This window comes from Thrips palmi, unplaced genomic scaffold, assembly GCF_012932325.1.
Source record: "Thrips palmi isolate BJ-2018 unplaced genomic scaffold, TpBJ-2018v1 HiC_scaffold_4, whole genome shotgun sequence".
Classification (NCBI taxonomy): Eukaryota; Metazoa; Arthropoda; class Insecta; order Thysanoptera; family Thripidae; genus Thrips; species Thrips palmi.
Window position 1 is genome coordinate 3157240 of NW_023144631.1, and position 25748 is coordinate 3182987.

The 25748-nt window shown below is 49.1% G+C and overlaps 3 protein-coding genes and 1 non-coding gene across 5 annotated transcripts; 2 read left to right on the plus strand and 2 right to left on the minus strand.

Moving 5' to 3' along the window:
- Window positions 1–835: 835 nt before the first annotated feature.
- LOC117649722 (probable serine hydrolase) lies at window positions 836–10677 on the minus strand. Its single transcript, XM_034392704.1, has 5 exons — window positions 10325–10677; window positions 7238–7517; window positions 3004–3313; window positions 2357–2552; window positions 836–2119 (listed from the first exon to the last, which is right to left on the minus strand). Exons 2-5 carry the CDS (start codon window positions 7503–7505, stop codon window positions 1742–1744), a joined length of 1152 nt encoding a protein of 383 aa, XP_034248595.1. The 5' UTR covers window positions 7506–7517; window positions 10325–10677; the 3' UTR covers window positions 836–1741.
- On the plus strand, window positions 7869–7940 carry Trnaq-cug. The gene has a single exon. It is a non-coding gene; the product is annotated as a tRNA-Gln (tRNA).
- Window positions 10678–11043: 366 nt separating the features above from the next.
- LOC117649120 (tuberin) lies at window positions 11044–21544 on the minus strand. Of its 2 annotated transcripts, none has more exons than XM_034391573.1 (35): window positions 21386–21544; window positions 20927–21034; window positions 20701–20837; window positions 20434–20636; window positions 20160–20357; window positions 19888–20062; window positions 19594–19794; window positions 19359–19500; window positions 19094–19260; window positions 18846–19018; window positions 18587–18755; window positions 18282–18491; window positions 17941–18202; window positions 17721–17851; window positions 17475–17640; window positions 17227–17388; window positions 16945–17141; window positions 16716–16844; window positions 16474–16634; window positions 16233–16387; window positions 16018–16124; window positions 15717–15942; window positions 15537–15623; window positions 15298–15443; window positions 15034–15217; window positions 14802–14952; window positions 14533–14719; window positions 13988–14452; window positions 13700–13899; window positions 13494–13629; window positions 13291–13386; window positions 13068–13181; window positions 12847–12987; window positions 12579–12749; window positions 11044–12502 (listed from the first exon to the last, which is right to left on the minus strand). In XM_034391573.1, exons 2-35 carry the CDS (start codon window positions 20994–20996, stop codon window positions 12281–12283), a joined length of 5841 nt encoding a protein of 1946 aa, XP_034247464.1. In that variant the 5' UTR covers window positions 20997–21034; window positions 21386–21544; the 3' UTR covers window positions 11044–12280. The 2 variants fall into 2 exon arrangements, with proteins under 2 accessions (XP_034247464.1, XP_034247465.1); XM_034391574.1 differs by having other exon boundaries at window positions 21133–21532.
- Window positions 21545–21584: 40 nt separating this feature from the next.
- On the plus strand, window positions 21585–25648 carry LOC117649121. Its single transcript, XM_034391575.1, has 10 exons — window positions 21585–21796; window positions 22246–22406; window positions 22485–22635; window positions 22709–22856; window positions 22930–23342; window positions 23429–23566; window positions 23656–23808; window positions 23886–23994; window positions 24085–24285; window positions 24431–25648. Exons 1-9 carry the CDS (start codon window positions 21736–21738, stop codon window positions 24257–24259), a joined length of 1509 nt encoding a protein of 502 aa, XP_034247466.1. The 5' UTR covers window positions 21585–21735; the 3' UTR covers window positions 24260–24285; window positions 24431–25648.
- Window positions 25649–25748: the final 100 nt, after the last annotated feature.

Below are 25748 nucleotides of genomic sequence, written 5' to 3' on the forward strand. Positions count from 1 at the left end.
CCCATGAGTGCAAGCAAGACAGAGTGGCGAAGGCGCTGTTCGAATGAGACTGCCGCCGCGGCCGCCCCTGCGCACTTGCTGCTACTTCCGTCTCTCTCCCACCTGAGCGGTCCGCTACTTCGCCTTCATCTTCTCTGTCTGTCTCTGTCCTGTTGCAGCGGTAGCATTCTCCCGGCCTGAGCTGCCGCGCTGCCGCCGCCCTAGCGCTTCCTGCTAGCCTAGCCTAGCCTAGCCTAGCCCGGGTAAGTCCGGCGCCCACGTTTTCTCTCCTTCCCCCAACCTGGTTCCAATTTTTTGACTTTCTTCTCGCGCTGCGTCCGCTCCTCCCTCGTCAGCTTGCAATCAGCAGACTTGACGGGCGTGCTGACTCGCTCTCTAACTCCGTGTGTGAGTCGGCGCGGCTCGGCGCGGCCCGGTCGCATTCAAATTTGATTTGGCGGCAGGCGGGGGGGGGGGGGGGGGGGGTGCCGCGGCTGCGGGGGCGGCGGCCGGGCCGAGCTGGAACATTGTTACCCACTCCGAGTGGAACCCGAACAATTTCACCAAGTTTCGCTTCACGGCGAGATGCATGTCTGCCAATCGCATTGGCCCCCAGAAAACGTGCCGCCGAACCGCCTGCTGCCTCACGTTTTGACGTTTCCCGTTCTGCTGCTTCTGTCCTCCCAGGCCCGGCGGCTTCCCCCTGCAGCAGGCCGGCCCGGCCTACCCCTCCGTGCCGCAGTTCATCGACCACGTGCCCTCGCACGTCTTCCACGAGCGCGTCGGCGCCGGCGAGCCCAACGGCGCGCGGTAGTGTCGCCGGTCTAGGATCTAGGATCTTGTAAATAGAATAAAGTCAGAGACAGCGACGGTAATCGTCTATAATTAAAAGACACAACACGATTAGTTTACGTATATGTACACACATGCCTTACCAAATGTTTAAAAAAAAAAATAATAGCATCTTAGGCCAGAAATATGGCGACCGACTGCAAACAAAACAAGACTATTTACATTATTGAAATCATAATAGAAATCAGGAGTGCACACTGTTCACGCTTGCAAGTTAAAAAAAGCATTTTAAAAAAACCTCGATTATCTTACACATTTTCGCATCTGCAGTTTGTGCAGTTGACTTAACATTCATTTGCATAGCCACGTCAGTCAATTATCACAATCCACTTTCATCACAAATAATAACGCACTTATACGACTACATTCACAGAATTCTGAGAATATGTATGAGGTGTTGTTTACGTACATATAGGTATCCTTAACAGGCTTATAAGATAAACTAAATAGACTCTGTTGTCTGTTGGCTCTGCGACAACGACTGAAAAGGCGCCAGAGAAAAAAAAAGAATTTGGTACAGAGAGTTTGTCGCACGACCTCACAGTCAGACACGCGGCAGCCAAGGCCGCAGAAAAGAAAGAAACTAAAAGTATCACAGCATCACTCCAGCCCAACGACAAACCCCTTAAACACTGATCCCTCCCGGCCGACCTTCCTCATCCCCTCCCCTTCGAAAGAGGAAAACTTTCCATGCAGACGCAGCGCCCGCCTCATACACACGAAATAAAAAGAAAAATCTCCACACACGTCCATTTTGTCAGCCTCTGCAGACTAATTCCGAGCTCTGCTTTCGTCGCTCTGTCTCTCTCGCACTCATGGGGCGTACCACAAGGGTACGAGAGAGACAGAGTGACAAACAGTGCTCGGAATCAGCCTGCTGGCGGTGCAGGGCGCAGGGCGCAGAGGGGGTTCAGACGAAGAAGGACGCGAGCTGCACGCTGTGGTCCTTGGCGTCGGCCTGGCGGTGCTGGTCCAGGAACTCGTTGAGGGCGGGCACCACCACCTCGGGGCTGTTGAGGTGCACGTGGTGCGTGCCGTTGACGGTCACCGTGGTCACGGTCTTGGACGCCATGCGCAGGTCGGCGAGGAAGCGCTCCCGAAGCTCCTCGTCGGCGGAGAGGGCGCGCGGGCCCCGCCACTGGGGCAGCACGGCGAGCGCGGGGCAGCGCACACTCCGCGCGCACGCCAGGGCCAGCGCGGCGGGCAGCAGGGGCGCGCGCATCACCCGCGGGTCCACCGTGGCCTGCATCGAGGCGCCAGAGCCCTCGGCGCCGCGGCGCAGCAGCGTCTGCAACAGGCGTCCCATTAGCCCTCGCCGTCGCGTCCAGCCGGCTCATTCCACACAGCGCTCCCGTCGCTCTGTCTCTCTCGCGCCCGACGAAACCCCCCATGAGTGCGAGAGAGACAGAGCCACTACTCGCCACCCTGTGCGGCGCGGCGCGGCGGCGACCGATTCCGGATTTACGATTTTCCGGATTTACGATTCGCCTTGCCGCCGCAGTAACGCAGCAGCGCAGTAACTCACCTCCGCTGCGTGCCGGTTCAGCGAGCCCCCGCGGCCGGCCAGCAGGTCGTCGAGGAGCTGCGCGCGGGGCACGTCGTTGGACGCCTTCCCCATCCTCTCCTCCGCGTCCAGTAGCTCGTCCACCAGGGGGCCGCTCGCCTTCAGCTCGGCGTCGGCGTCCGCAGGGGCGGGCACCAGCGTGTCCAGGCTGACGTACCTGTGGAGCGGGGGAGGACAGAGCACCGCGTCAGAGAGCGAAACGGCCTTGCGTCACAGTGGACTGAATCCGAGTGGGAGGCGTCTCTCTCTCTCGCACTCATAGGGCGCTCCGTACGGGGCGAGAGAGAGAGAGAGCGACGGACCGCTGCCTCGGGGGCGTGGGGCGTAGGCGTGGGGCGTGCACCACCGACGACCCGCCGCTCCACGTAGGCCCTAGGCCCGACTCCGATAACGACATACAAGAGGCTAGTGGCGGCGGGCAGGCGGACAGGCGGTCGCGCCGCCGCGCGGCGAGATGCAGCGCCGGGAGGGTAGGCAGCTCAACGTGCGCCGCGGCGCGCCGCTCCCGCATCGAAGCGGAACGCCCCATGAGTGCGAGAGAGACTACGGAATCACTCGGCGGGCAAACCTCAACAAAGCGGCTGCACTGGCCGCGGAGAGTGCCTTACATGTCCACGTCGGTGGGGTAGGTGGCGGCGTAGATGAGGGCGACGGCGTCCCCGAGAGAGTGGCCGACCAGGGACACGGTGGTGAGGCCCAGCGCGCGCTGCACGCGCCTCAGGGTGGTCAGCAAGAGACCGCGGTCCGCGGGGGCCACGCCGCGGGGCACCCGGGAGGAGAGGCCGTGGCCGGGCAGGTCCAGGGCCAGCACGGGCACGCCGCGGAGCGAGCCGGCCAGGCGCTCAAAGGAGCCGGCGTTGTCGCCCCAGCCGTGCAGCGCCACCAGGGGGCGCCGGTCGGTGCGGCCCCACCACTTGCCTGCAATCAGAGAGTTCGGGTCGGGTTCCAGTACCAGCTACTCGTGTTTTATTCCAGCCCATCGGACTGCGGCGCGGGGACGGCAACGCTGCAAAGGACGGGCAGGGCGACGCAGGGCGACGCAGGGCGACGGGCGCGGCCTGGTGTCGCGTTGCCATAGGCTGGGCCTCGGGCTGGGCCTCGGCGAGGGCGGCCGGGATGAGCTTGATTGGCTTGACCTTGGTGGTGACGTCACAAAGCCATACAAGCCGCGCGGCCAGTGCGTCGCCTCGGCTCTCTCGCTCGCGCCTCTCGCGCCTCTCGCGTCGCGCCGATGCACACGACGACCACCTCGCGGGCTAGGCGCCGGGCGGCGTCGCTCACTGGCCGGCGCCACAGCCACTGGAAGGTCAAAGTCAAGGACGGTGGCTCGGCGCGGCGCGGCTGGGCGGCTGGACCGCCGCCGATGACTTTTTCCCCGTCGCCGCGGTGGCTCGGCGCCTGCATACCAAATGAGTGCAGCCAGCACTGCCCGCAGCCACCGCACTGCAGCGCGCCTTGCACCAGCTCTGAGCGCCCCGGGCTCGCTAATAATAAAAAGCCCGGCCGAACAAAAATTCCAGATTTCACGGTCCAGTTCACGGTCGCCGACGCCGACGTCCCCGGGCAGTGGCGCTGGCGGCTCGGCTGGCGGCTCGGCTGGCGGCCTGCGTGCTGCGGGTATGCGGGGGCGTGTAAAGTGCGAAGCGTCCTGCGCGCCAGACCGGCTAATCCAGCTACATACTAAAACACCTCCCTGGCCCTGCATGGCTCATGGCTAAGCGGCTTGAAAACGCCCACGCCTCCCACGCAGACTGCGAAGACCGCGCAGCGGCCGCAGCCCACAACGCACCCCGACGCCGACGGCCGAGCCTGGACGTGCCGCCGACAAAGACAAGGACGCCCTCCCTCAGCCAACCCCCGGCCCCGGAGGATTACCTCCAGAGCAGCGCAAGCAGCGCAGCGGGCTGATACCGAGCACTGCTCTCAACGCTCCGTCTCTCTCGCACTCACGGGGCGTCCCGGGAGCGAGAGAGACAGAGCGACGAGGGTTGGCCGGCGGCACCGCAGTCACCATAGTCACCCACCCGTACCGTGGTGTCGGACCTCTTGGACCTGCACAGCGATCTAGATTTCCGAAAGAGGCCGCCAAAAGTTCACCGAGCTTCATTCCGCCCTGCTTCCGCGGCCTCATCGCCGCGCCATCGGCTTCCTCGGCCGAGTCACCGATTCCGAACAGTGCTTCGTCGCTCGGCCGCTCTAGCGCCCCCACGCCGGGGACCTCCGCGAGTGCGAGAGAGACGGCGCGATGGAGCGCGCTGTCCGGACAGAGATTAATTGCGACCAAGGAATAAGCAGATGACGGCGTAGATCGCCACCCGCGAACACGGCCGCCGCGCGCCGCTGCTCCCACGACGGCGGCCTCTGCCAAAGGTCGCGCTCGGCGATCCGCCACGGCTGCCGCCGCTGCTGCCACACCCGAAAACTGTTTGGACAGTTGCTGGCCCCGATGATGCGGCGCCGCGGACAGCCGCGCCGCTCGAAAACCAGTAGACAGATTCCGAGAGTCGTTTCCGTCGCTCCGTCTCTCTCGTACCCATACGGGACGCCCCACGAGTGCGAGGGAGACAGAGCGACGAAGACGACTCTCGGAATGAGCCCGCAGCGGTTCAAAGGTTCAACGGTCCGCGCGAAAAGGTTGGTATCGGCGCGCTCGCCACGCTTGTCGCCACGCGGCCGCGGCGTGCCGATCGGAGAAAGGCCACAAAGGCCGACGCCGCCACGCCATTCATTACCCATGCGCAGCGCCACGCGGCGATAAGAAGAAACAATTACTAATTTCCTGCACGGCGCGCTGCGATGTTACTGGCCGCGGGACGGGAGGGGAGGGGGGAGAGGGGAGGGGCGGTGAGGCACCCATGGCAATGACAACGGGAGCCAGCCCGTGCAGTTTGTGGACATTCTGGCCCCACGGCTTTACAGTGGGCCTGAAGACCCACGCTGGCGGCCAAAACTCTTGAGTCGCTAAATGGGACTCGAATCGTACGCGTGACCCCACCAATGGATTGCTCTCCGAACGGGGAATCCATTGGTGGGGTCACGCGTTCAGTTCGAGTCAGCGACTCTAGAGCTCAAAACGCGTCTGGAGTTTTGGACGCCGGCGCCGGTCTTCTGCTGGCCCACTGTGGGCTTGTTTTCGCACCGGCCCTGGCTCCTCATCTCCGCCGTGCTTCCGCGGGGAAGGAAGAAATAGACACTAAATGAGGGTCGGCCGGTCGGCCGCGTGCTGCGCGTGCTGCGTGGGCGGGCGACGGCAAAAGACACCAAAACACGAGACGCGCGGGGCGGGCTAGTTGTCGCTCACTGTTTGTGTTCGCGCCTCTGATGTAACCGAATGGTGGCGCCCCGTGCGAAAGCGATCTCCCGCGCTGCATAGCGTCCAAATATTGCGTAACACGGCAAATGGCAGACGGCAGTACGGCATCCCTCCCGCGCTGTTTGTCGACACTTCGGAAATAGCGCGGCGCGCGTGGCCTGGAATACGCCGCCGGGACGTCATTCGTGCATTCATGAAGCCATTCGTTCATTCATTCCTTCATTCAATCAATATTTAATTTGGCAGATGGCGCTCCGTTCCGCGACGCCCACTTCACCGCGCGGCCAAGCAGCGCGTATAATCCCCACCGTGCCATTACAGTGTTTGCGTATTCCGGGGCGGAAAGGAAGGAAAGGATTGCCTGGCCGCAGTCCTTCTGCTGCAGTTTCATCTCGCGCAGCGCTCCGTCGCCCCGTCTCTCGTACCGCAGCGGAACGCCCTACGAGCGCGCGAGAGAGACAGAGAGAGAGACAGAGAGAGAGAGAGAGAGAGAGAGAGAGGAGAGAGAGAGAGAGAGAGAGAAAGAGAGAGCGACGAAAGCGCTTTTCAGAACCAGCCCGCCGCCCTTCGCGGGCGGAACAAGCGGATCAGGCGAGCAGCCCCGGCCCGGCCCGGCCCGGCCCGGCGGTCGGCGTCGTAGCCGCGGCCATGTCTCGGTGCCGCACCCGCCTCCGCCCCGCCCCGCCTCGCCCCGCCTCGCCCCGCCAACATGGCACAGCCACGTTTTAAAGGCAATCCCTAATGACTTTAGGTCAGAGTCAGAGGGAAAGCCGGGCAGCGCTACAAAGGGGAGAGAGAGGGGAGCTGGACGTGAGCAGAAAGAAGGGTCCCTAGGCTCAAGCACCGCCACCGCCGGGCTGGCCGAGGCCTGGGCGAGCCGGGCCATTCCTGTGCTGCTGGGCAGCTGGGCTGCTGGACCTCGGCCCGGACGGACATGTGCTTGAGTGGCCCGGCCGGGGCTTGAGACTGCTCCAGACTGGCAGGGAAGGGAAGGGAACGGGACTTTGAATCAGCTGCTGTCACGCCCATCATGCTGATGGCCCTGCCGGGCCGGGCCGGGCTGGGCTGGGCGCGCTGTGCTGCCGCTGCTCGAGCACGAGCGATGCCGTGCTCTGTCTCTCTCGCACCCCTCCACATTACCCGCGAGTGCGAGGGAGACAGAGCGACGACCAGGCCGCTGTTCGGAGTCAGCCTGCAGCAGGACGGCTGTCCTGCGCGCGGACGAGGACGACGGACGGCCGGGTCATTCAGGGCACTGTAACTGTGGCAGTAGCAGGCAGTAGCAGGCAGTAGCAGGCGGGGAGTGGCGTGGTGGGCGTCGCTGGCGCTAGCCGAGGCTTTCAGCCTGTTTAAGGGCACTGCCATGGTTGGTCTGCCGGCTGATTCCGAGGAACGTTTTCGTCGCTCTGTCTCTCTCGCACTCATGGGGCGTGCCGCACAGGCGCGAGAGAGACAGAATCTCTAGGAGTCAGTGTGCTGGCCAAGGCCTGCAAGGCCGGCCAGCCCCAAGCCCTTCTCGGCGTCCTCACCGGCGATGTGGCCCCACGGCACGGGGATGCGGACCTCGCGCTCCTGCAGCTGGGCGAGCAGGTCCTCGTACTGCGACGAGGCGCGGGCGGCCGTCCCCGCCGCCCTCTGGCCGGCGACGTCCTCGTCCTGCTCGTGCCGGGGCCGGGGCTGCGCGGCCGTAGCCTTCCCGCGGCACAGGACCAGCGCCAGCGGCACCAGCGGCGAGGAGGCCTCCGTGGACGAGGCGGGGCCGGCGACTAGCCCGCGGGCGGTCCGTGCGAACAGCATTCTAGCCGCGTCCTGCAACAGAGCAAATCGGGCGTTCAAGTTGAAACGCGTGCAGTGTCCCCGACTGAGCAGTGCAGTGCCAGTGCTGCCCGGGGCCCGGCAGCGAGCTAACTACCCCAAATTACACTTGGCGCACAATGGCGCGCAAATGCGACGCTGCCGCTCCAAGTGTCAAGACCGTCAAGTCCCACACGGCGCGGCGTGCTGCGGTTGCACCGCGTCGCCTCGCGGTCGTGCGCAGCGGGGCAGGGCGGGGCGGGGCGGGTTGGGACGCGACGCCGGCGCGGGGGTGCGCGCGAATGGTGGGGGAGCCCTCCTCGCGCCAAGCACGTGTACTTCCCCGGACCACCCACCCACGACAGCGGTTCCATGGTGTAATGGTTAGCACTCTGGACTCTGAATCCAGCGATCCGAGTTCAAATCTCGGTGGGACCTGCATTTTGCGCGGAACGACCCGTTCGCAGTTCACGCGCGCGGGCGAGAACATCCAGGGCAGCCTGGGTGCTTCAGTGGGCGTTCCCCAGCGCAGACAGAGAGCAGCCGGCACAGACGGTCGTATCGCATTGCCACTCTAGCGAGCGCTCTGCAGGCTCTCTCTGTCCCTCTTGCACTTGAATGGGACAGCCCATGAGTGCGAGAGGGAACGACCAACGAAACGCCGCCGTTCGGAACGAGTCTACAGACGCCGATAGTGCACGGGCCGCCCCGCCGCCGCCCCGCCGCCCCACGCTCCACGGCCACTCCACGTGCTCGCCGAGTGGCGATCTGACGCCGTAGTATGACTCGTACGGCAGTACGCCGGGATGAAGGTCCTCGGCCTTGAGCTTGAGGTGCTGCGCTGCGCTGCGCTGCTCGCACCCACGCCGCGTCGCGCCGCGTACAGTGTAGCGATACGGCGATACAGTGCACGGCTCACTTTCACACGGGGCCGGCACACTGATTCCGAGAGTCGATTTCGTCGCTCTGTCTCTCTCGCACCTAGACGGGACGCCCCATGAGTGCGGGAGAGACAGAGCGATGAAAACGACTCTCGGATTCAGCCTGCAGCCCTCGGGACTCGGCCACGGGTCGGCTCGGGTCGTCTGCTAGACCAAAGACCAGGCGACGTGGGCTGGCTCTTCTTTCAAACCAAAGAGCGCTAGATTTGGGCGAGCCCGATGGACGGGGCACAGTCCACGCGGGCGCGGCCTAGCCTTGGCCTAGCGGTAGGACTTGTGTCTCCGTCGCTGCGGATTGAGTGGCTCACCGCGCTATCTCTGTCGCGACCCCTAAGGAGAGTGCGAGAGCGCTGCCCGGGGTTCGGAATCAGCCTGCAGATGCGCGCATTCCCGTGTGCCGCCGTGCCGCCGCCCTCGGCCACGACGCCGTGCACGCCGTCTGCACGAGCTGCACGAGCTGGCCGATGAAGCGGGCCGACGCGGGCTCGCCGCCTGGCCGCCCACCAAGCCCGCCGTGGCAGGCAGCGGCAGGGCAGGGCGGGTACACCCGGTACCGGCACCGCTACTATTTATGCCCGCCGGCCGTGCCAAATCCACCCCGCCGTCGCCGTGCGAGTAAGTTGTTGTCACGTTCCCGCGGGAAAGCGCGCGGACCGCCGGCGGCGGCGGGAAAAGGGAAGGCTTGCCGCGTCGCTCTGACTCCCTCGCACCCCTACGGGCCGCCCCATGAGTGTGACTGGGACAGAGCGGCGAGAAAGGGGGTGGGCGGGTATCTAACCAACGAGGTGGTGCAGCGAGCGGAGCGTCAGCTTCGGCTTCGTCTTGGAAAGCTTTCGCGAGTCTTGGCAGGTCGTTGACCGCCGCGGTAAACATTGCCGAATCAGAAACCGAGACCGCCACGCCGGGCGCGATGCCGCGATGCTGTGCCCGGACCACGCGTGGACCACGCCTCCAGCCCGCGCGCCCTCTCTCTCTCACTCACACTCGCACGCACATCGCTCGTTAGTCGCGATCGCCGTTGTTGATTCGAATGAAAATAGAAAAGTAATCAGCCGCCACGGCGACGCGCGAAAAACGGAAAGGTGTGAAACGGCGACGCCGCCGCGGTCCCACGGCTCTCCTCCTCTGAGAGGGAAAAGGGGGGGGGGGGATTGGCTGCTGGCCACCGTCCAAGGAGGACCCGCACAGCTCGAGTAAAACCTCAAGTGCGATTCGAATGCCAACGACACTGACCTCGGCGGGGCCTAAACACGGCCGCTCCGGAAACCTTCCGGTGTGTGCTGACCGTCATTATTTGCGCTGTCTCTCTCGCACTCTTGCGGAGTGCCCCTGAGTGCGACAGAGACAGTCGCTCGTGGCTGAGTGTGTCGTCTTGTGTCCAGCCTGGCCCTTCCCTGCCCCCTCCACTTCCCTTGACCGCCCCTGCGCGGCCCTGCGCGGCCCTGCGCGCGCCGGCCGGGAACGTCCGGGAACTCTCTGGAAGCGAGAAGTGCGGCAACGTGGGCACGCATGCATGGGACCAGAGGGGACCGTGCTGCATCTGCATCACCTGCATCGCCAGCAGCAGCCGCAACAGCCGCACAGCGCAGAGGGAATGCGGCGCTGACGCTGTGAGATGCTGTGCTTGAGTGTGTTTGTGTGACTCTGGGCTCTCTGGACAAGTCAGTGTGACTGTTGCCGCACGCGCAGTGGCCTCAGAGTCCCTTCTAAGTCATGCACGTCAACTTCTTTCAAGAAAGGAGAACGCGATTACTCGTGAAAGGAGAACATGATTACAAGGCCGGAAACGTGATTTCCTTGTCTGCCAAACACTCGTTCGAGGCTGGCGTCCACTCCACTGTATCAGTGTGCGCGAAAACCATGGGGAACAAGAGCGCTTACCAAAGGCGTCAGTCTGCAACACACAACTCGTGGAAACGGCTACCGAGTGTTGGCAAAATGCGGGTGCCGGTCGATGTGACAGCTCCAAGCCGCGCCAAGCAGGTAGGCGCCTTCGTCTTCTGTCTTCGGATCGAAAGTTGGGTGCGATTTACTGATTGACTCGCCGCGGCGCGCACTTTAAAGCACACGGCCCGGCCGCCTTATCAGGCTAGGCGGATTTGGGCTTCGCAATCTTTCCAACTCACTACTGCCGCTGAAGCGCACCCAACCACTACTGAAGTTGAGCTTGGCATTCCGTTCTAGCCACCAACTCTGTTTTGTTTACTTCCCCTCCCCTCCCCACTACATCACATCTGCCCCCTTCCCGCTTCCCTCCCGCCGGGCCTGGCCGGCGGCCGGCCATCAGCTGGGCTCCCCCCACTCCTCATTCCCGCCTGCAGCTCATCTCACTTGGCGCACTCGGCCCTGCACTTTGCTGCTACTTTGCTGCTTCGCTCTCGGGGTGTTGGTAAGTCACTTTTCTTTGTCACGACATAGGGCTCATCATCATCGCTAAGCAGGTCTTGAACCAAAAAGGAGTGCTGGATGAAGAGCAAACAGATTTTTGAATGACATGACACTCCATTTCAATAAATGATTTTATTGAAAAAAAGAATGTGAATAAAACATTGTATGCTGGACCTTGGTAAATTGAATTGGCTCAATGATTACATCTCATATCAATAGTAAAGTAAATAATAATTACAATGAACACATACAACATAAACCAGACACACATTTACACACATGAATGAGATCTCCTACTCTGTTTAGAGGAATTATACCTCATCGAATTCCTTGAGCTTTGTTCAAAAAGGCCATGAAGCACACTTATCTCCATTCAGCATTCTACTATAAATTCACGCTTACATAAATTTTTGAAGGAGTAGTAAATTTACTAGCAACGCCATCCTTGAGGGAGAGGTTCTAAAATCACATTTCCTGTAACGTAGCTGAGCTGCAGCATCACAGTAGTATTTACATAAATATAACAAATTCCTGCCAAAAACCTATTTGAAAAAGGAAACTGGAAAAGTATTAGGAGCATACGAAACACCATCCCCGCAAGGCCTACGTACAATATTCATGTATTGAACATGTATTTATTTGGCTTCCTAAACATGGTGCGTTGAAATTTTATCTTACTTTCCATGCTATAAAGGAGATATAATGTGAAATTTGACATTTTAACATTAACAGGTAAATAATACTACTCACAAAGTCCATCCAACAAAACAAAAATAGATTTTGCCCATAATCAGAGACATTCTTTGTTAAAAAAAATTCATGTTTTGTGATATCTAGGCGATAGGTTTGGTGGAAGCATACTCTCCAATAATATCTAAGCTTTACTCCAATTGGTTCATTGTAAAGGGGAGAATGGGACAAATCACAGCAAAAGTCAATAACTGCCTTTTCTATATGATTTCAGAAAGGCTTCAATTATCAGTCTTTTATAATATTTATGCCCATGAGATATCTTGCTTGCAAATAGAGGCATGGCATAATTCAAGTTTAGATTAATAAATAGAGTTCCATGGGTTTTACTAACAGGGGTTGTTTCTAGCCAATTTTAAGGTCTCACCGAGACAAACACTCCACAATAAGTTTTAACAAATGAAAACAGCATGTTTTGTACATAGATGATCACATAGTTAATAACAATAATCTACAAAAAGCAAATTAATAACAAGTATCAGTAGCTCTGATTTGAATAAAATTTACATATACTATACATATGAATATACACCAATATCATGTGTGTGAGGGTACATAATTTCAGGTTCAACCTAAGTTCAAGGGAACAATACCATTGTGACTAGAAGGGCAGCAAAAGAAAGATAAATCATTCATCATATTCAAGGGAACTTGCAGATCATACAAAAATATTAAAGCGAGTTGTTTGATAGATTATGTCTATGTGTAGTCAGTAAAATCATCGGGCAGAGTACGGTGTACGCGGCTGCTCGATTCAACAGATGAGCTGGTACCATTAGTTGGGTTGGCTGAGCCACTGTTTTCATCTGAAAGATTTTGAAGAATCTTTGCTCGCATTCTTTTGATAGCCCGGAGTCTTTCTAGCCAGTTGGAGGCATAGATATTGCCACTACACTTTCCTCGAAGACTTTTAGATGCAAGCTGAATAAAAATAAATGAAGATTAAGCAATGTAGTTTCACTGTTTCAAGAAAGGAAACTTGGGGAAGAAAACTTACATTAGCATGAAGAGCAAGTTGCCTGGCAAGAATTCCAAGATTTAAATCTGATACAACTCTAGGTTCACCAGTCAAACCTAACTCAGCCAGCTCATCTCGAGTTCGCAAAGTTACTTGATTTGATCCATGGTCCAGGGGCTGAATTTCTACACATGCGTAGCTAAACTGACCCTGAAAATTTGATTTATTAAAAGTATAGTCTTAATATATTACACAAGGAGCATAGCTTCAGTTATGATTAATATGTATATGAAAGCAATATATTTACCTTAATAGTTTGTATACTGAAGTCTTCACCACTTTCATTGAAAACTATTGTAACATAATTGTTTCCAATGTGACGCTTCTTGTCATTACATGAAGGATCTTTGTCCTTGGTAGGCATCAGAGTAGCAACATGAAATAACACCTGCAAATTTCACTCATTTCAATTAAACACTTCTGATCACCTGTCATTAGTAAACTCCGCATGAGAATAATGAAACTCACTTGTGTCACATCGTCCTGCCAAAAGTAAGCAAATTTGCCATCTATATTTGGGTCCAGACCACCAAGAAATAGATGAGGGTCAGGGTCTTCCAAGCTGATAAGAGACCCTAATCTCTGTACATAGTATGGAAAGAGTCAGCATTAGAATTTTTGTTTATCAATTAAACTAAAAATCAACAACAGAAAACATGTTAGGCATTAGTTTTAGAACACATGATCTTACTTGTAAAAATTCAGTGTATCTTAGGGACCCAGTTGTATTTCTTAAGATTTCCTGTTCATTGTTGACTTGACCACTGCTTACATACAACACACCAACCTGAATTATTTTTAAAACACAAGGTTTGTTAGCCACCAAAGATAGCAAAAGTAAGTGTAAGTTGTCCATTATTTTTTTCTTTAAAGTGAAAGTTACAGAAGTAATACCTGATGAGTTTCATAAGGAGGAGTGAGATCCAGCACTTTGATAGATCGTTGAAGCATAGCACTATTTGAAACAAGAAGAGGTTTCTCCGTTGTGTTGCCAAAGTAAGATGAGTGAAACAGCTGAAGGAAAATCAAACTGGGAAAAAAAGTCAATATTAAATGAGGTTTTCATGTAAAATAACAAATGGTTTAGGTTCAAATCATACTTTGGATTGACACTTGAACGCTGTGAATTCTCTTTTGTTCTTGGGGAGTTTGCATTTGCTTTATTACGTTTTGCATCTAAATCAAGCTTAGGCTTCCGTACTGGACTCATTACGGAGATAGTGTGCCCCCTATCTCTTTTAAATGACAAGGGTGGCAAAGCAGCTGGATCCTGTCGCAGACTACCATCATCCCGATTTATCTGCGCAAAATAAAAGGGGTTCTCATTATCATTCAAACGCCATAAGGAAACATAAAGACCATATTAAACAGCCACAAAGAAAATTTACCCTTTCAGCACTTGCACTCAGATGATGAGCATGAGAAGTAGTTGGTGAAGCTGGAGCAGATGTTTGTTGAACGCGTCTGTCTAGCTGCAACTGCAATTGATCAGTATTTGCTTTACTGTCCAGGCTTGAAGTACTTCCTCCAACACTACTGCTGCCACTTCCGCTAGACAACCTGCCACTTGTCAAAACTTTCTCCTTGGCAGCAACGCCTGGGCTAGCTGTGTTAGCAGTTTTAGATTTTGATTCAGGGTCATTGGCATGTCGTGTTTGTGTCGGAGATAAGGGGGGCTTTGTGGCCAGGGTCGAAGGGAGAAGAAGGGGTGGAGTTGAATGAATTCCACCCGCGCCAGCCGCGCTAGCAGGCTGTGATGAGGCCTCAGCTTTCGAAGAGTTTACCAATGGTGATGACACAGTAGTCGGGTTTGATATAACAGTCAAGGCATTAGAAGAAACATTGGAAGCAATCTGTGGAGAAGAGCACAACTTTTACAAGAAGTCAAAACAAAAGGAAATATTTGCTACACAAGATGCATTAGGGTACATACTGTCAATTGAGAGCCAATTGGAACTGGAGAAGATCGGACATCATTGTCTGAAATAGTCACTGCACTTGTCTGAGGTAAAGTTTTCTGACTCGCTTCATTGATTGGGAAGCGAGGGACGATGGGAGAGGTGGATGGTGGAGTGGTTCCTAATCCAGCAATCTCCTCAGGTATAGCTTCACAATTGGCCCTAGAGGATCATGAATCATTACAATTAAAATGTAAAATGTGACAGATCAAAAGTTTGAAGCCAGCTGAAGCACACAACAAACCTCAAATCCTTAGAATATGATGGTTTAGTCATTTTTTCCATTTTCTCTCTATCAGCTGCAGAAGATGACAAAAACGGATTTCTCCATCCAGCACTCATTTCTGGACTTGAATTAGACCTGCGTACTGGGTTTCTTGCACGCCCACTGCCATCTGTTAAAAAATTAAAAAAACACATTCACATTTTGACTTAAATTTAAATTCTATATATAAAGGCACAAAGTAAAAACATGCCATCTATCTCAGTCTCTGGGTCTCCCTCCTCTTCCTCTTCTTCATCTAAGCTATCTCGAGAACTCTGTCTAGATGGGCTTCTGCGCACAGGGGAAGCTGGGATGTTCACAGGTTCTGACAAGACAGGCTGGGTTGTTGGCACATTACTGCTAGGGTTTTCATCAGTGGGAGGCATAGCTGATTCCTAAAATGTAGATAAAAGCAAATTATAGTCATAATAGCTTTATTTTAAAAAGAGGCTAAAATTGTCCAACAAAAACTTACATCTATTCCAATTTTGTCAGGCTGACCCAGAAAGGCAGCTCCAGAACTATCACGTTTAATTAATGAAGGCAAAAATATTGTTGGTACATCTGACATATCCAAAGAACTATTTTGGTTCTGAATTCTCATGACCCATGACATATCACCTAGAAAGCAAAGTCAATGTAAGACAATTCAAACATGGTCAAAACAAGATAAAATAAAGAGACAGAAACAATCTATGGAATGAATAGAAATACCTGTGGGTCTGCGAACATATATTTCAGCCCAACCATTGCACCAACAAGCACACTGCAATTTGTCCTGTAGCTCAATGCGTTCAACCCCTGTTCGATTTTTTTTAAAGGAGAAAGGATAAAACAGTTACTGTAGTATGTTTCTTATTTGAGTCCTAGAGGAAAATTTATTGGTTTCCATACCTTGAATTAGCTGGTCCAGTTTACTTGATTCTGTGTCCATAGTTTCAAGAGAACCAGAAAGTCTCCTCTGCTCATCAGTAGGAGAGTTAACATTAGGTGCCAAGTTATTTGAGCTGCCTTGTGGAACCTGAACAAGAAGAGGCAAGTTGCGGATTGAGCCGCCCGCAGATGAGGAAGCTGCCGCACTTCCTGAGGACTTTTCATCTCGGCTCAAAGTTGCTGTGACCTACATGCAGAAAATTTAATTAGAGAGACAAATATCAGGCTTCGGTTCAAAAGTGTAGTTTCAATGACAACTTACATCAACACTATTACTTCGCTGAAGAGAAGCTTTGCCTTGTTGGTCAGCCCTTGTGGAACTGCTGCCCGACAAGTCATTGGTTGAACTTTCCGTGGGGGTAGCAGGATCTTGGAATAGAAACAAAAATTACCCACTCAGAAAATACAAGAAACAACTGTAAAGAAAGCCTAGAAGAAGGGCATAGTTTGCGCTATATGATTCAACAAAAATTTTACCAGATTCAACACGACATGATGAGAGGCATTTATCGCACAGCCCATCACGCTTCACCTTCTGGTTGCAACCACTTGTGGTAACAGTAATCAGTCTGTTACCAACGAGCCACGTCATCGACTGGCCGCCACTGAGTAGACTCTGCACTGCTGGCAATCTAGGACATGAAAACAGTAATGTCACTCCATAAAGGTAGATTTTTCACTTACTCGAAGCTACAGTAATAATGATATTGAAAATAACCTTTTAGGCATAGCCGCACATGTTGAGAATGTATATCTGGCCATTAAATCAATACAAGTTTCAGTAAGCTCCATGTGAAATAATGTAAGTGATTCATCAGCTGGTTTTAAATCCAGCTGGCGAGTATCCAATCTCGATCCAGTTGTGCGCCTTCGACTTCCCTAAAGACAAGAATCAAGGATACAAAAAATGTTATTCATGTCATGAAAGTAAGAGACATTTTTTGAAAGCTCTATCATTACCTGTTCAGTCAAAGATGAACTTCGTTTTCTACTGGATGAATCCTCATTCAAGAGATCTAACTTTAAAGGATCTTGCCTCAACATTGGTCCTTCATCTAATGGCATGCGTGATACATTTGCTTTCAACCCCTGCAGTGATTAAACCATCATTAAAAGGAATGAAAATTAGAAAAATAATGTATTTTTATTAAATATTGCTAGATAATTGCAAGTTCATTATTTCTTTTACCGTGGTGATAAACTTGACAAAGTCCTTCCTGAATGGCAGCCTACATTTCAAGAACCACACTGCTATGACATGATGAGCCAAAGACACAATGAAGTGGTTATACTTAAATGGATTGCTGTAAGGCAATGAGATGGCTAGCACTGACATGTACTGGTCACCAACAAAACTTGCAAAAACTTTAGGAAGCCTGGTCAATGCTAGAAAACAAGAAGAAAAATTGAGGGTAAAGATAGAGCATCTTAGGTATAGAACAATTTGTACCAACTAACATAGATGACATACTTGATAAGAATGAAAGAATAGGCAGAGCAATTGTAACTGTGTCTGATATTTTGGAGAGGTTCAATAAGACTTCAGGGAGCAGTTTGTACATTGCATCTTTCATTTCCAGTGTACATGTAGTTAAAGCTGAGACAACTTGAGCAGCACATCGAGATTGAAGACCTGGAATTTACCGTATTAGTAAAAGTAAAAGAGGAACCTGGAATGAAAAAGAAACTTTCCATAAAAATGACAAACAGTGCACCAACCACATTCAAGAGAGCATATAAGCCGGCGTTGATAATTTGGCTCCAGATGATTATGATATGAAGCCAGAGATGCTAAAACTGGGTACAGGAAGCTGAGGAACTCAGATCTCTGGAATCTCTGACCGGGTGTGTTACGGAGTGAATCAGGCAAGTTTCTGTCATTTAGCTGCAACACAGAAAAATCAGACAGTTTATTTAAGCAGTCCTCAACGGGAAAAATAGAAAAGCACATACAAAAATTCTTACCATTGTGCTCACTATGGAGCATAGGGATGCTGCCATCAGGTCAATGTCATTAGCATGACGAGATAGGATCAATGCCTTATTTTTCATTACTTCAGGCACTTGTGTCAAAATAAGATGAAGAACTTTCCAATCTGTAAAAACAAAGTCATTTCAATACCATACTAAAACTAAGTCTAGGAAAAATTTACAACAACATTCAAAAAATAAGGAAAGTAATTACCTCTCTCATTTTTCAGTCCGCTGATGACTGCCTTACAGGCATGAGTCAAGGACAATGCTGTGAACACGCATGGCACATGGGCTGTTGGGGCCGGGCTCACCGGAGGCGGAGAGGACGCTCCTCCCGTCCTTTCACCATGCTTGTGATCCACTCCAAGGTAGGGGCTGAAAATCAGCGGCTTGCCCAGCTCCGCTTTCATTCCACCAGGGTAACCCAGTTGGTAGGCAGAGTTAGCCCGAATACTCAGAAAGCATTCAAAGATCTGGAAAACATTCCGTCATGAGGCAACATACACAAAAATGTATGAAGGTTATTGTTGGTAAACTTAGGATTAGACTTACTACATGACGAATAGAGGAGTGGTTCTCTAATACCGGAGGAGACCGGTAATAGGAATCCAGGTGATTCACAAGTATTTTGTAAGCGTGAATAGCATGGGCTGAAGGTAATTGATACATTTTAGCAACAAATATGTGGACAACGCCTTTTGCAACAGTGAGTGTATCAGCTATTTCAAGGTCATTTCCTGCTTCAAATGGACGGTTCAGAAGCTATTGTGTGCATGAAAAATAAGATTATAAACAGATTAGAAAAAGAAAGTCTCCAACCTATAAAATTACTTAGTAATAGGCAGTACTTGGCTCACCTTTTCCAAAATGTCCAAAAGCTCAAGACATCTTTTTGTGTCACACTGCAGACAAAGATCTATGAGAAGGGCAGCACCTGCGTTCCTTACTGCCACATCTTGGTCTTGATCAATATGAGCAAGGAATGGAACAACGGCTTGCTCAATCAGTTCATCTTCATAGGCAGCTCTAAAAACAAGCACAAAATCGACCTCTTACTTCTCTTAAATCCATGGAAATACATGCACATTTATACAGCACTGTTCTTCACAAATATACCTGTTAGTTTGAATGACTTTGTCAAGAACACGAAGCACTTTGACACGAATGTTTGTTCTTGTTTCAGATCGGAAAAACTTTTCGAGAAGTGCATGCAGTTTTGCGAGCCATTTGTGGCGTGTAGGTTCAACCGAACTTGCAAGATATGTTACCAATCTCATTACTGAGCTTTCCTGAAAATACATACCGTTAAATACACATAAATATTACAATAGTATTAAAGTAATCTCCACTTAAGTTCTACTTACAGGTCTGTGAGGGGAACACCTCTCAATCAATTCAAACACACGTCGTGCAGAGCCTTGGAACTGACCAAGTTCATATAAAGTTTCTACAGTGCATAGGGTTTCATGTAAGTGCTTGCCTACTAGTGCTGTATTGTAGGAAGATGGTTGCGGTGACACCTCTGCAGCCTCTGAAAAGTTTGATAAGAAAAGAAAAAAAGAGCCAGATAATTTTTTGCCAGTTATAATGAGATATTCTGGAATTTCATACAGTGGAACCGAGTCTCACCTATGTATTTCACAACAGCTTCAAGAATTGAGAGCAACAAATCCCAAGCAGGATCCTGAAGCTCTACACCATATTTGTTTACCAGACGCTGACAACTTAGCATGACCTCATACACAACTACTGACTTTCCAGCAGATGCAGCCTTAGTAAAAATTTCAAAAATGAGATATAAACAGAAGGAAAAGATAAAAATGACGAAAATAAGGACAAATAAGAGGATAATTCATGAAAGTACCTGGAGTAATGATGGGAGAACTGATGTCTCTGTGCACACTAATGTGGGGACTCGTTTATTGCCCCACAAACCCATGTTTATGTAGAAGACAGCTCCTCGCATGAGACCAGAATCCCCCTGATATTCCTTATTCTGGAGAATGCTACACATTGTGTAAAGAGCTGCATGGCCCATGTGAGTACCAAGAAGATTCCTCATTATCTAAAGAAAAAGAAGAGAATTTACAAAGAAAATATTTAGAATTTGCAAATTGCCAACAAGATCAAAGAATAGTGCAATGGAATAGTACAATACCTTCCAGCTTTCCTGACAGTAAGCTTCAATGTTTACAGTACGACATAAGGCACTAACAAAATCTAGCAATGACTCCGAAGGAAGATTTGAATATCGGACCACAGTGTCTAGCACTTGAAGGCATCCCATCACAACATTTCTAGAGCAGACCCAGCAACACAGAAAGCACACATGCCTGCGAAAAACGAAATTGTAATTGTAACACATACATTCACACAAGTTCGTAGAAAAACACCTTAGGTGAAAATATTTCAGACACAGAGGGTACATACTGCACGAGTAACATGATGACATCATCATCCATGTAGGCAGCATTGTATTTAACAACATTCACCAGAAGACCTAAAAACTCTTCAGTTTTGCTGGCAGATACAACAGATGGCATCCAAGATAATAAAAAGTGACCCATTTTTTCTTCAAGATGTTCAATAACTTTGCCATTGTCTGTCAATGCATTCAGCAAATCCAATCTGCACAGACCCAAAGATTCAAACAATATTCAAATGACTGTAAACACCAAAATAAAATATAGCACCAATAACAAACCTGCTAGCAACATCTTCCTGTACATCATTGTTTTTATCATTGTTTCTGATTATGTCAAAAATATGTAATCTCATTTTATGTAATCTATCATATTGACCAGCAATGAGGCACCGATAGAAAGCATAGCCTTGTTGCCGATATTCACGAGGTGTATCGGGGTAAAATAAATCTTCAATTAGCAACCTTAGTTTCTCCATATCACCCTGAAAACCAGAAGTATTAGAGGATGAAAAGTAGGACTTTAGGTAATTGTATGTAAAGACTTACATATTCAACACTGTTCTCCTTGACAGCTTCACACAAATCTCTGAGGACTCTTATCCTTTGGTTCATATTATTGTCTTTGCGCAGCTGAGCTTCCACATCAGCAGCTAATATGAAATCCTGACGACTTTTTAAAGTTGCTGAAACATGAGAAAATAGTCTTTTTAGGTCAGCTTCAGTTTTTTAATAGGACTGAGAAATATGACTGAAGAATGAATTAGGCGAGTACCAATTCCTTTAATTCCAAAAAACTGCTTCAACCGCCGCAGCGGTTTATTGTCCTTATCCTTTGCTGACATTGTGAAGATTTATGCTCAGCAATGACTGTGCAAAGAACCTACAACAGAAAGACAAGGGGAAAACAAAATTAATTCTCACTAGTAATTGTGGTGAGGGTTTTTCTAAAGACACCAAAGCAATCAAAGGTATCCCCACCAGTTTATGTGTACCAGATAAAATACTGACAGTACTGACAACTCATCTAAAAGCCTGGAAACACTGCAGAACGGCAAATATTGCAAACTTTCACGAAACTATAAATGTTTTAAGACCTTAAATAGGAGAGTCCTACTATTTTTTCATTCCCTGTTTTTGACAACGCAAACTGGCACTGGCGGCGTTTCAGAGGTTAGCACCATTTCGAGTCGCAAGCTCAGGCTACGTTGTTCAATAAATGGTTGACACTGACTGAATGTTACAGAGATCGCAGGAATGGCTGCACGAGAAGCGCAGCGATGGGTTTGAGACAATTGATGGAAATTGTGGAAACACTAAAGGCCGCTTTAAGCCCACGGCCACGGCCCCTTTGTTATCCCAACCCAAAATCCCCCAACAGCTGAGCTAAGCAGACGCAGCGCCTCTACCGCCGCTTTACGGAACTACAGTCGATCGCACAGCCTTTCTGCTCCATGTTTTGTTATTGTTTAGGCGTCCGCCGTCCGTGACGGCAGTGGGAATGTCGTTTAATTGGGGTAAAAAGTGTTGTATTCGTGTCTAATCCTCTTCATTGACTGTAATGCGAGAGATCGCTTAGCACCTATGTCATCCTCAAGGTTTACGCTTGTGGTCTCGGCGATTCTGTGCCACCTTGCTTTTGAGGGTGAGTATCTGTCACCGTACCACTCTTCCATCCTTTTCAAAAATCATATTATGACCCTTGATGAGTGTTTAATAACTCTGTTGTGTCCTAATCTTCGGATCTCTACCTTAGTTTTAGTCTTATCTGAAGTTGGTGCTCACATTTCACTGTGGGAATTAAATTTGGCTTATTTTATCTATTAGTTGAGGTTATGCGATCATAAACTTGTGGAATAGGCGTGTTTGCTCTAGGAGGAGACTCTATTCTGCAAGAAGGGTTTGGCCTTATGTCATTGTCTTATTTTCAGAAAGTTAGTGATTGTTGAATATGAATGAATGGTTCACTGTATTACTGGGACCAGTCTTTGCTTTTGATAAGGAAGGACAAAGGAAGATAATTTTGAAGATGTTTCAGTCTAAAGCCGTTGTGACCTACTGTTATTAATGGGCTCTTAATGTATCTCATTGCAGTGGCGGGAAATTATGTTGTTGAGATAACTCAAAATGGGCCAATCGTTCAAGGAGGATCGATTACCTTCCAAGCAGAGCTATTTGCTTCGGATGGAAGCCGCCCTGAAGGAAAATTTCGTTTCAACTGGAGAGACAACACACTCACACCGCACACATGGACTGTAAATAGATAAATGTCTTGTCTGAATTAACTGTCAAATGTACCTATTAAGTTGTAATCATATTTTGTTCCATATTAGGATGAGACACATCAGCCCAAGTCGGCGTGGCATGTTAGCTATCCACACAAATATTATCCTGGAGAATATGAGGTTGAAGTTGATGTTGATGAATTCAAATACCTCTTCTGGATGGAGATTGGGAGCAGGCGAACATCATTTAATATAACTGGTATGTTTTTCTTCAGGCTCTCCTTTCCTTCTTGCTCATTTTGTTCACTTTTTAATTTTTATCTCATCTACAGGTTTCTTGAATGGGAAGATGGAACTTGTTCAAGATAAGCCAATTTTGCATAACTTTGTGTCAAATGCCACTCAAGTTGAACATGAAATAGTCCTTTCAGAAGCTGATAGGAATTACTTGATGAATGCCACTCAGGTCACAACATATTGGTAAGAGCATGTCAGTCTTAATTGTTTGAATGATTGGACCTGTTTACTCATTCCCTCTTTCTTTACTTTTCAGGTTTATAGATTGTACATTTTATGGGGAATCTAGTGATTTCACTTTTAACTACACATATGGAACTGTTGGGGTCAATCACAGTGTTGAAGCCTTGGTTGCTGTATCATTTGAACCCATAACAACTACCACTTCTACCAGCACTACAACCACCACTACAACCACAACCACCACAACAACTCCTGCCCCAAGCACAACCACAGTTGTCACTTCATCCTCTTCAACAACTCTTCCTTCAACATCGAAAAGCATTCTCAATACATCTCTCAATTCAAATGAAGTGAGCATTCTCCCGGGACAAGCTCCCAGGAATTTGTCCCATATCCACGTTCCATATGTTTGCCTGAATTCTTCAATAATTCCTCCTGACCCCAAAATGACTTATGGTTATTTCCATCACCAGATTAATGTAAAAGGTGGGAGTTATTTTTAGATAGTCTTCCGTAAACTTCTTTTAGTTTTACAAAATTGTTGATAAATATTATTCTTGTTTCAAATGCAGCTCCAATTCAAAATATAACATTCAAAGGCACAGACTGGTTGCAGCCCTATAATCTGCTTGATCTGCAAGTCATGTGTCGTGGTTCTGGAAACTTCAGTTATTGCTATTATAAGGCAGCTGCAGATTACAATGTTACTGGTAAGTCATTTTGTCATGTTGAGTGATTTGTTGCCCACTTTTCTTTTTTCTGTTATTCATTATCTATGTTTTCCTTTTTCAATTTCTAGGCAATGAGGAGTGTCCTGAAGTGGCTACTATTACTGAGATGTGTCAGTTCAATATCTCTGGATATTTCTCTTATACAAATTACACAGTGGTTGTCATCATCAGCAATGATGTTTCCAAAGTGGTGAAACCTATCAGTGTTATATTGTACAAAGGCAAGCTCACATTTATTTAGCTGTGACCATTCGTGTCTCGTATTCTTTGATAACTTATAGTTTCAATCCTTTTACAGTCCAGAAGCATGCCCAGCTGTCAGTAATTGTTGTCCCTGTCGTCTGCAGTTTAGTTGCAGTCATTCTGATTGTGTTTGGAGTGGCCTACTATGTTCAAAGACGCAAGAGGTTTGTTGGATTATAATTTTATACTAGTAGTTTTTTTTTTAAGTAGTAATGAGGTTTGCTCTCTAATTATGTATTTTCAAACCTTTCTAGATTTACTGTGGAAGTTGCCGATTTTGATTTTGGCCATGGTGTAGGGGACATGGAATACAAAACATTCAGAGAACGATTGAGAGAAGCTGTTGTGAACTCACTCAATAGAGATTTTGGAGTTGATGGTGAAGGCAATGTTTGGTCTCCCAGCCGGAAATATGGTAGCATGCAGTGACCTCGGCTGCCCTCGGGGCCTGGCAGGTCAGTGGACATGTGTATTCAAGTCTTCTGTATCATTTAAATTTTAAGAGTCTTGCATAGAGAGTGCATTTTTCTCTCTTTGTTTGTCCTTGTGCTTGACCCATGTTTTGACACCCTGTAACTCTTTTCTTTCCCTCCTTTATAGGGCGCATGACACCCACCCATATGAGGGCTACTGAAGACAAATTTGCAACTTCACACATGATTGCAACTGGACATCTGTAGTTTTGTGATATAGAAGTTAAATAGTTTTGAAAATTGAAACCAAACAGATTCTATCAACTATGTGGGTGTACGCCAATAAATTAAAACTGAGAATATCAGCCTGAAGCAATGCGTACCTTTTATCCAAAGACTAGAAGTCACTAGGTGGTTGCCTCTGATTGGTTGTAACTTGGCTTAAAAACAACTGTGAAGTATGTACACCCATTTGGGCTTCTTTCTGTTATAGTTTAAATAGGAGACACATCTTTGATGTTTTAACTACGGTTAGTTTTAAATAAAAGTTTTTGCACAAAATGTCTCTCATGAATTTAGTTCTGGAGTGCCCTTTAAATAGTTGTTTTGTAGTAGGTGTGGTGCTGTGATAAATAACTTGGCAGTCAATATCTAATGTTTCTGATGCACTTTTCCAGAGCTTTATTTTAGAATGTTTTATGAAGTACTTGCTCTTGCTGTTGAAATGAATTATTGGAATGTGATATGTGATCAAGAGCATAATGAAGTTCTTGGGATAAATGAGGTGGGCTTTCTGTAAATTTGTGTTGTGTGTTTTAGATTTTGTTCTGTTGATAACTATTACTGAATACCAATGTAAACACTATGTACATATTATTATGATTATTTGATGATGTAGTTGTGTGTAAAGTAATTTTCAAATCATTTTAAATGCTGTCATACTTTTTCTGACCAAGTTTTCTCACTACAAATTTTTACTAACCACTCTAAGTGTTTCATATTTCATTCATGATCAAGTCAGGTTTATGTAAAAAAAAATCTCTGATTTCTGTTTTAATTTGTGTCACAACCTGTTTTGATATGTTGGCTGCATTTTGAAATGTATCCTACCACATGCAATTTATGTGTAATACTTTAGCAACATTATTACTGTATGACTGCGAAGCAAACTGAAATTCTGAATTGACATAAGAATGAAGTATGTATAGCTTCTGCATGCTATGTACGAAGGAGGGCCAAACTCTGCAGAAGTTCTACACATTCATGGAATTTTGCGACCCCCTTTCCCCTATTTCTGTTCCACCAATCTGTGAGATTTGCTTCATTCCAACTTTGAATGAAGCGTTTTTTGCATGTCTGTCGTCTTTGGCTGTGATATAAAATATACTTTTTTTACAGTAGCATATTTAAGAAATGTTTTTTGTCAGTGCGGCTTGTCTGATTCATAGGTTTTACTGGCAATTAATTTGAAACTAGGATTGAAAGTGTACTGGGAATGAAATAAA